We start from the raw sequence: 10,194 nt of genomic DNA, 5'->3' as shown, positions 1-10,194 counted from the left end.
CATCCAAAAGAGCCATCTTCTTCACCAGTCAGTCAGTATCCACTTCTCTTCCCCCTGCTACACAGGAAGCATCTCAGAGCCTAGGAAAGCCCTGACCAGCAAGGGCACGCAGCTGCCCCCATCCCCTTTTCTCTCACCTGGTGGCCTCCAGATCAGCGCTAGGTTGAGACCAGGCGGTGTCATGCAGTGAACCTGACAAGCACCCCCTCGGCGATGGAGGCGAAAGACACAAGGGTAAACAGGACTGCAGTATTTATTTTGAAAAAAAGATAAATCGGATTCAGAAAGCGCCAATCCCTCACTCAGCCCCTGTCCTGCCACCCCAGTGCACGCAGCACCTGCAGCTGGCAAGCCAGGGCCGGCCAGCCCGTCCCGCCACCCCAGTGCACGCAGGACCCTGCAGTTGGGCAAGCCAGGGCCGGCCAGCCCCTCAGACCAAGCCGGATGGACTGGGGCAGTCAGGGGAGAGAGGGAGAGAGAGAGGCAAAAAAGAGGCTGACAGCACAAAGGTGATAGTTTTCAAGGAAGGAGGGTAAGAAAAGTTTGCCCTATTGAGACGCTGCAGAGCCAGACACATTGCGACCCCTTTCCAGAGTCAAATCCTGTTACAACTGAAGGCCACAGCACATTGGCTTCAATGGGGCAGGACAAACTATCAAGTGAAGTCAAGGGGGCCCTTCCATCCCATTCTGTGCATTGCAACGCCATTGGTTAGAGCAGAGGGGGAGCCGCCTAGAGAAAGACTGATTAGAGGAGGATTCCCCCGGACGCTACCAGGTAATAAGAGGAAAACAAAAAACAAAAAAACACCACACACAGCAGGAGACACCAGCAATCAAATCACATTATTTCAGTGTACAAAGAACCAGCTTACGTTGCCTTCTCCCAGCTCCTCCGCTCCACAGGTGTAAACCGATTACAAAACAAGAGTGGAATTAGCAGCAGCTCAGCGCCAAAACCCGCAAGCGATTGTAAAACAAGGGAGGGTCTTTATTGAAAAGTTCGCCTGCAAAAGGCAAGGAGGGGGCGGGAAATGGGGTTCTTAGAGAGGAGAAAAGGACGACGACACACCCAGCCTTCAAGCATCACTCTGGGGTTCAGAACGGTCACTGCACACCACCAGCATAGGAAAGCCGCAGTAGCCCCCCACCCCTTCTCGGAGACCCAGCGGCAGAGACAGCGCTGTCGCGCCATCTCACATTTCTAGGGGGTCCTTTCCGGTCTTGGCCAAGCACGCTACAGAGCATTCGCTACGGCACAGCAAAGTCAGCACTCGCGGTACATTCGCTGGGTCAATTGTGTGTGTGCATTTCCTTAAGAGTTTGCAAAAATCCCCCATCACCTGTGCTTGGGCTTCCGAGTTTAACCCAGTGAGGTACTGCTGTATATCTTGAGGGTGAAAAGAGAAGCACCACAAGCCATCCTAACCCTGCCAAAGTCAACTGGCCGAGGGAGAACCAAATGGAACAATGCAACGCCCCAACATCTGCTTCGTGGGAAACCCCTCTCTGACAGCAATCCCAAAAGAGGTCCCTAGGCGCCTTCCTGTTTCAAAACCTCATCCCTCCAGTCGAATAAATAAATAAGTTAATGTAGCGTTCTGCGCAGGAGACTGCCTGGGGATCGGCGGCTCATCCAGGGTGGGTTTCGATCCTCAGTACAGCCAAGCTGCTCCGAATGATCGCTCGTTTTCACCACACGTGCCTTTAAAATCAGGCCCCTCTGCCGCTCCTTCCCCTTCAGCAGTGCCACAGAATGTAGACAGCCCCAGCCAGGGACCGTCCCAACGGACCTGGGAAACCGCGGTGGCGGTGAGGGAGATGCATGGCGAACGGCAGGCTGGAGAAGAGAGCAGAATCTTCCACAAACAGCACAGGCAGCGGCAGCACGAACGCTGCACAGGCTTGCCCCATTCGACCCTTGACCTTGCAGCCAAGACGGCCAGTTGCGAGCAATGCGGACGCCAGATCCGCTAGTTGCCAACTTGCGTAGCATGGGCCAGACAGCTGGCAAGGACTCTGGTCCAGACCTCAAGATTATTGAGGTGCCTATGTCCCATTGAAACCAATGGAAGTTAAGCACTTGGTCTTGGCCCTTCTCCCTGCATGCCTGGGCTGCAACAAACCAATATCCTACAGGTCTCATTCCGGAGTCCCCAGCTCCTCTCGTCCCAAATTATAGTGCATTGGCGCTCTACTCACAGCCATCTGCCTCCACGTCCGCCCTCAATAAGTGCACTGTCGCGTCAGCTATGGGTCTGGAACCCAGCCCGGGGTACGATCCCATAGCGGGCAGGGGCTGGGGGGTGCCTGATCCAAGCATGGCGCTGCCTGTCCCCAACATGGAACTAGAGCTCGAACCAATTCAAAGCAGAGTTCCCAGGGTGGGGCCTTTCCCAGCTCCCCCGCTCCCGAGGAGCGGAGCTAGAGCTCACAAGTTACCCAGCTCCTGCAAATCTGATCGGCAGGAAGGGAATTAAAAATCATCTCTATATAGGCATCGACCCCAGGACAGGGACCTACAGGACTCGGATCAAACTGGCACCAGGGGGCGTTGCTTGCTGGGCCGCTCCCGCTGGCTACAGCTAGGGGGAATCTACAGGCTGGGGTCACTCATCCCACCCCGCCCTGTGGGACCTCAGCTAAGGCACAGGCAGTGGGGAGGGGAACCCCAAACCCTCCTCGTCCCTGAATGTCCATCCTTTCCGTACCTTCAGTCAGGCTGGCAGGGCTCAGGGCCGGAGGGGACAGCCGCCCCCACCCCGAGAGCACAGATCCCGGCCTCCCTACGAGCGGCGTCCCGTGACCGCTCCTCAGAGCCAGCCCAACCCCGCTCAGCGCAGGGGGCCTGAGGGTGCCCGGCAGGGTGGGCGAGTACCACTGGGAACCAGCAGTGATCACAGCAGGCTGCGACCCCCTCCGGCACACGGGAGCCTGCCGCAGCAGCTCTCTGCCGTGGAGTTGTCTGGTTCCCAGCCCCCTTGCTGCCGTCTTCCCTTTAAGCTTTGGGCAGCAACCGATGGGCCCATGCATGGGCAGGGGTTGTTCTCCACACACCAGGGCAGCGCCCGCTCTGCAAGGCTCTTTCTCCCCCTGCACCTCCCCACCCCAGCTGGCTCCCGTCTCTCCGCTCCGGCACCACGGCCGGTGAGAGGCTAATCCGTGTTGCTCACTGGCTGCCACGCATGAGCTTGCACTGGGAAGAGTCACAACATCGGTGGCCGGGCGGGGACGCCTTGAAGCCGGGTCTCTCACGTGGTGCCATCCACTGATCCGTGGGGGGGCGGCCCCCCGTGGGAGAGAATTCCATTTAAAGAGACAGGCCACATTTCCCCCGATCCTTGTTCCTCCGGCTGCCTTTCACCAGTGCCATCCCCAAACCTCTCTAGAGCTGGGCTGTACCACGTCCCGTCTCTGCCCCACAAACCAGGCAGAGGACAAGGCGTTTCACCCCCCTTGGCTCAGGCTCCCAGGGTACCGCCGGCCCAGGGCGGAGCCGTCGGATGGAAGAGCCCGGCCCAGGCCGAGCCAGCCACACAAGAGTTAATAAATAAAATGCAGGCCGAGGGCATCAGCACTTCCTGGGCTACAAAATTCCCCTGCCATCCCGCCGTGGGGCAGAGAGGGCCTCAAAGGAGCCGCTGCATTTAAAATGCCGCCTCCTAAGGAAAGTGGCAAAGTTAGTAAAGAGTCAGTGTTAAAAAGAGCCCGTGTGGGTGGGCGGGTGTCCCATCCTACAGGGCAGCGCTGCGGGGTCCCAGAGCGACGGCAGCCAGTCCCCAGGCAGGGGCGGGATCCTGTGTCCCGTTTTCCATCCGGGGAGCACATGCCCATCCTGGGGCATAGCGGAGTCCCTACCCCACCCGCACTGGAAGTACCCAGCCTCTCCCAAGCGCTGCCCCCTCTCTTCTCTGTGTGCGGTGGTGCCGTGGAGACCTCTCCGGCTCACGTCTGCTCTGCCGCTGCCACCTGCCCGGCCACCTCCTCCTTGGCGGGGGGCTCCATGTAGATCGGGGTCACCGCGGAGGGCTTCTTCGATCTGCAGAGACCAGCCAGGAGGAGCTGGTCAGACACGGGAGTGCTTGAGGGGCTCCAAGTGGGACCCTCCCGCACTGGGTGTTGTACAGGCCCAGGCCGCGCCAGGTGCTGTACAGGCCTGGGCCACGCTGGGGAGAAAGGGGCAGATCCCTGTAACCACAGGGAGCAGTTGGGACTCTGCTCAAGGGTGGTATTTATGGGGTTAATACGGAGCCTTCGGCTCTAAGAGGTTGGAGGGGGTTTTCCCCTCTCCCCAGGCAGGGGCCCACCAGGGTTTTCTTTGCGAGAGGACCCAGCTGTGGGTGCAGGAGGGGAGCCCGCTAGCCTGGCGTTTTCATGGGGTGCTGCAGGGATCTTGCGCCCCCTCCCCTGCCCCCAGGGGGCGTGGGCATACTCACGAGTAGGGGGAGGCGGGCACGCCCACCACCAGGACGTGGTTCTTCTTGCGGAAGAGACGCCACAACCCTTTGTGGTTCCCGCGGACGTCCAGGTCCCAGATGTGGAGGCACTAGGAGGGGAGCGGCGGACAGAGAGCTGAGGGCACGTACCGCGGCCCACCCTGCCACGCTCCGCCGGCGGCTCTGGGGCTGCAGATCTGCTCGGCGGAGCGATAAAAACGCTGACCACGCTGCAAATCCCACTCCTCCTCCCACGGCTGCTTGGGGAGAGCCGCATGCTCCCTCCCCTTCCCCTCGGCAGCCAGCAAGTAACCCCAGCTCCTAATGCACGAGCCAGCCCAGAAAGCTGCCTCCTCCCGGGGACCTGACCACACGTGCTCTGGTATCTTTGGTGCACAGTCGGCCCCCACTGCGCAGGCTGGAGCCAAGTTTGAGGCTCGGGCCAAGTGAATCTGGGGGAGCAGGGGGCTGCAGTCACATGGGGACCGGGCAGGGAGTCACCTTGGCGAGTTGAGTCCAGGTGGTGAAGTCGGCTTCCTGCTCCATCCTGATGTACATCACGTAGGTCTTGCCCTCGGTGTCGGGCAGGAAGGAGTCCTCGCACGGGTTCTTGCCGTGATCCAGAACTGTGGCCTCGCTGAAATGGGGCACAGGGCTGGTGAGTGGGCAACCAAGGGCGCCCACCCACCCCCTGGCATGCGATACACATGGGGTCCCAGCCGATGCCGGCCTGCCGGAGAAAAGGCTTGGACCACCTTATGACCATCCATCCCTCATAAGAAAGGCCCTCCTGGGTCAGACTAAAGGTCCATCTAGCCCGGTATCCTGTCTTCTGACAGTGGCCAATGCCAGGTGCCCCAGAGGGAATGTCTCTCCAAGAAGATGGCATTCGATATACCCCTGTGAATCCCAAAGCACTGGCAGGCCCTGTTACAGCCCTCATCTTTCAGGCCATGGGATGCAGAACACACTTACCCCAGGAGCCGGTGAATTTCAATCTCGTAGGCGTCCTTCTTTAGGCTGCATGGGAAAGACAGAGCGTCAAGGGCCAGCAAATGAGGAGGGAGGTTCGGCGAGATGGGCCACGCGCCACGTACGGATGGCCACACACTTCATCTCCCAGCCAGGTCCAATGTCCCCGAAGTCACAACAGGGGAGAACAGCGAGTGCCGGTGGCATGGTTCCCGCCCCAAGCGTTCAGCCCCAAGCCGCAAGTGATATATGCCAGTGGGCGTCTGATCCAATGCACCTTGTGTGTCTCACCCCCAAATCAATCACGCTTTCTTCTCGGGAGGATGGAAAGCTACTGGAACACCTGTGGCACACGTCCGTTCAGTACGGGGGGGGGGGGGGGGGGCCCTGGCACAGGAACGTGCAGTGGAGGGGGGAGCTCGGAGCTGGAATGGGGAACTGCAGAGGGGTGGGTTAGAATTACGAGGTACAAGACACAGAGCTCTGGGCAACCTCCAGTGGTTCCCTCGCAGCGGGCTGGCACTCACCTCTCCACGTTTTTGAGCTGCACGTTCGGGACGGTATTGAATTTGTGCTTCTTGAAATAGGCTTCCTGGGAACCAAGTGCAGAAAATGACTTGTCAGAGGATCACTGCTCATCTAGCATGCCGGGTCCATCCTTTGGAGCCACAGCAACGCTCTGGCTCACGCCCCTTCCCCAGCCAATGCACCTCACGAGCCCAGCGAGGCCACAGGGTGCGCGTGGAGGTCAGCTAACAGCCCATGGCAATGCCCAGCGGGCAGCCTCTGCACCTCGGAGCAGGGAGGGGAGCCCGTCTACCCCCCCTCGGCCTCACTCACGTGGAAGTAGCCATTCATGTTGAGCCCCACGATGCCGAAGTGGTACGAGCGCGAGACGTCAGGGATGATGCATTCCCGGCCTTTCCGCTGCTCCGGCATCCGCATCCACATGTCCCAGTCCCACAGCTGGAGAGGGGAGAGGAGGCTGCTTTAGAGGGGGAAATCTGGCTCCTGCACTGGGCGCCTGTCGCGGATCACGCTGTTCCTTAAGAGAGCCCCTTAGCCCCCGGAGATGGAAATACAAAGCCTCCCTCCCCGGACCTCCACGCCTCCAAGCGTGTGCACGCACGTTAGGGTGGTTATTGCAGGTTGCTCGTGGAGACTGGATACTGCACGCAGGCAGCCATTTGTTATGGCCGGAGCCCACGCGGCACTCCCCGGTGTTTGTTATTGTAGGGCTTCTCAGCCAGATGGCTGGCACAGATCATTGGCTTTACCCAGGCTCTGTGGCCAGCGGGGTTGATAACCCCTCAGATCCGGGGGCTCGGAATGTGGACGCCGTCCCTCCATCTAAAATGCGAAGAGCAACATGCGTCACTTGTGGGCGCCCACAGTCCGGATGCTTCAAGGCAGTTCCTCCACTGGCTGCCCACCGAGCCTCACAGCTCCCCCCTCCCCCCATACCCGCAGCAACAGGTGTGCCAGGGCTCCTACCAGGGAGAGCAGAGGGCACTCACCTTCTCGGGGGTTGGCCATTTCGGCTCCAGTTCGTCCTTGTAGAGGCTTTTGCTCAGTACCCAGCCCAGGCCGGGCATGGTCTCGACGCGGTACAGGAGCGAGGGATCCTCGGCCGTGTGCTCGTAGCCCTGGGGAGCCAGAGGGCAGCGTTCAGCGCACCCTCGCCAGGACGCCGAAGGGGGCCACGGGAGCGTAGGTATGCCAGGAGGAGGTGCTATTCCCAGCGCAGAAGGGCCAGCGCTTCCCCTTTCCTTTGGGCGGGGGCTTCCTCACCAGCCTCTGGAAGGGATCAACACCTACCTGCCCCACTCACCCTGAACCCCTTCACTCCCCCTCCCCCACTCCTGCCCATCACATTTGGCTTCCCCTCCCTCGCCCTCTCCTTCCCTTTCTATTTCCCCCTTCTCCTCCTCCGTTCACCCCCAGAAACCTTCCCACCAGTCCCAGTTCTGCACCTCTTCCTGTTACTCAGAGGGGCCGGGATGGTAAACGTGCGAGGAGCAAGCCCCACCGAACGGTGCACAGGGTAGGTTCCCACGTTAGCACAGATTTTGGGGGTGTGTGGGGGGGAAGGGTTCTAACATTGGAGCAGAGAACAGCTCCATACTGAGCTCTGCAGGGTCAATTCCAGGCATCTCAGTATCGGGGGTGGGTGGGGAGGGGGGCAGACTGAGTGGGCTGAGAGGGTCTTCTCCAGCAGTGCATGCAGCCAGACGCACATTGGCCCTGGGCCCCCAAACCGAGCGGCATTGTGGCCTGGCACCTGGGCAGAGGGGAGGGTGGGTCGCAGCCCCACTCAGGTTTGGCCCATCTGCAACTCTGTCTCAATGTGTGGAGGGATGGATGGATGGATGGACCAAACCCCCAGGGGCCAGGTCGTAATGCCTGGGGTGGGCGCAGGATGGTCTCGCTCTCCAACCTAACGGCGGTTGAGCGTGGTGCAGACTTGGCGCTGGGGCCAGCGGCTGCAGCGGGGCCGCCCAGCCTCTCCCCAGCTCAGGTGGTACGCCTCTGTACCACTTGAATTTCTGGGGCCCCCACAGCGGCCTTTGCAGAGGGAAGAGCGTGCTGTGAATGGAGCCGGAGGCAGCAATCCCCGCCACACGGGCAGGAGGAACCAGCGCCTGGAGGGGATGGAGCATAGGGACGCTGGACTGCATCGGAGCGGGTCTTGCTGTGGGGTTACAGAGACGGGAGAGGTGAGGCTCCATGAGCCTACCTGATCGTTCCAAGCAGAGATGCAGTACAGGCTGTCGTCCTCCTCCAGTAAATAGATCGACTGGCTCAGGAAGCTAGAAACGAGGCAGATTAGAGACAGGACCGGCTGTGCCCCCGGGTGCCCGGCTCTCCCACCCACTGCTACGGGACACAACACCTCGATCCTAAATAAGCCCCTCCGTCCTCCAGCTGGGCAGAGGAGAGAATGGAGACGCCTAGGAAATGCCCATCCGTGCTGGAGGCACCAGGCAGGCAGCTCCCACCCTCACAGCCAGAGAGGATGCTGGGGAGAAATTAAGGCAAGGGACGGAGGAGAGGGACAGTTACCAGCCTCAGCGCAGGGTAAAATGTGGGTCAGCTGGGGCCAGAGGATGCTCAAAGCATTTTACCACCTGCGGGAAGTCACTTAAAGTAGACTTTGACCCAGCGATCAGGGTTCAACAAAGGAGCTCAAACGACAGTGGGCCAGATCCTCCGCTGACGTAAATCAGTGTAGCCTTGCTGACTCCAATGGAGCTACCACCGCTTACATCAGTGGAGGATCTGGCCCAAGTTATTGCTAGTCCCTGTAGTAATTCCTCTGCCGGCACCTGCCCTCCACGGCTCCCAGAACCAGCTTCAAATGCTCATGTATTAAGCTGCCGGGCCCCACTTTGAGGTAGGTACTGCAAGTACCGAGCTCATTTTACAGATGGGCAAAACAGAGGCATGACAAGTTCCAGTGATGTCCCCACCTCAACTCCCAGTAAGTTAACAGAAGAGCAAGGAGTTCTAGTGACACTGACCCCTTGGCATCCGGGAAGCTGTCTAGCAGCTAAAAACCAAGGAGGAATGGAGGTTCTGATATATGCCCTCTTTGTAATCAAGAGTTCGGTTGTGGATAACGGGGTCACCCCCATCCCAGCATCAGTGGGATGCTCCCACGTCTCCCGGGACCGTCCTGCAGACTGTGGTACACCAATAGAGTGTAGAGCCTCTTGTTTCTGGTCTGGCAAGACAGACAGACGTGACTGGGCCTCCTAGGCGACAAGGCCCGATGTCAGCACGTTACGAGCCTCACCTGAAGAAGTCGACGGAGATGTCCAAGTCTTCTTCGAGCACCACAGCAAACTTGGCATCCTGGGAGGGAAACGAGAGATGTCAGCAGGACAAAGGGGACTATTCATTCAAGCAGTGGAAACTCCTGGTTTTGACAAAGCCCTGGCTGGGATGCTTTAGTTGGGGATTGTCCTGCTTTGAGCAGGGGGTTGGACAACAGGATCTCCTGAGGTCCCTTCCAACCCTGAGATTCTATGATTCTATGACTAAGGACAGACCAGAGACATCTCACGGCATCCCCTTGTCTATGCGATCCTCAGCGCTCGGCCCCAACAAGCCTCGCCGACGTTATTCGCACCAGGCCCATCTTGACTCAAACCCAACTTGGTGCTTGGCCACGGATGCTACCTCAGAGGCAGCCATTTCGCTTCCCAGAGGGCTTCATTTCACAGCAATCGCTCCCGTGAGACGGGCATAAGGGAAGCGGGTTCAGTGACACCAGGGAATTCGGCGTTCCCAGAGCCAGCAGAAAGGCACCCAGGCTACTGCCCTGAGGGTGTTTCCCTCCTTCTCCCCCTCCACCCTCCTGGGTGCTGCACCATGATAAGAATTTCTGCTCCTGTCAGCAGGCACCGCGGGCATCTCTCTCCTGAAGCGCAAGTGCCCAGCCCTTCTCAGAGCAGGTCCCCAGGCGCTCATTATGGGGAGCGGAACCACCCGGCGCCGAGAGCGGAGACAGTCGAGAGGTGGGACTTGCTCACCGGGTGCAGGTTGAAGGTTGCGGTCAGACTGGCCTTGTAGTGCTGTGGGAAGAGACACGGGCATTAGCAAACACCGCCACCGAGGTTTCTATCCCCGCCAGACACCGATTAATGGTCGCTATTGGAGGGCGCCACTAGGGGAGCATGGATCCAGTCCACATAAGAGTCTACTACTGCTGCCAGGTAGTGACCCACCCTTTCAGTCAAGCAGTGGAAATTCCTCTGTTTATTGCTCTAGGTCAGGGGTGGCCA

The 10,194-nt window shown here is 59.5% G+C and overlaps 1 protein-coding gene across 3 annotated transcripts in view; it reads right to left on the bottom strand.

Moving 5' to 3' along the window:
- Window positions 1-235: 235 nt before the first annotated feature.
- The window catches only part of POMGNT1 (protein O-linked mannose N-acetylglucosaminyltransferase 1 (beta 1,2-)), a 31,356-nt gene continuing 21,397 nt past the window's right edge, over window positions 236-10,194 (bottom strand). For all 3 annotated transcript variants that reach the window (XM_054037806.1, XM_054037804.1, XM_054037805.1), the window contains exons 13-22: window positions 9,943-9,984; window positions 9,204-9,262; window positions 8,145-8,217; window positions 6,925-7,053; window positions 6,248-6,373; window positions 5,935-5,999; window positions 5,411-5,455; window positions 4,937-5,072; window positions 4,436-4,545; window positions 236-4,038 (exon numbers count right to left, since the gene is read on the bottom strand). In XM_054037806.1, the coding sequence (XP_053893781.1) occupies window positions 3,945-4,038; window positions 4,436-4,545; window positions 4,937-5,072; window positions 5,411-5,455; window positions 5,935-5,999; window positions 6,248-6,373; window positions 6,925-7,053; window positions 8,145-8,217; window positions 9,204-9,262; window positions 9,943-9,984 (879 nt within the window). In that variant the 3' untranslated portion in view covers window positions 236-3,944. The remainder of the gene's footprint in view (window positions 4,039-4,435; window positions 4,546-4,936; window positions 5,073-5,410; window positions 5,456-5,934; window positions 6,000-6,247; window positions 6,374-6,924; window positions 7,054-8,144; window positions 8,218-9,203; window positions 9,263-9,942; window positions 9,985-10,194) is intronic.

This window comes from Malaclemys terrapin, chromosome 8 (assembly GCF_027887155.1).
Source record: "Malaclemys terrapin pileata isolate rMalTer1 chromosome 8, rMalTer1.hap1, whole genome shotgun sequence".
Taxonomy (NCBI): Eukaryota; Metazoa; Chordata; order Testudines; family Emydidae; genus Malaclemys; species Malaclemys terrapin.
This window is presented reverse-complemented; position numbering and strand designations above follow the sequence as displayed.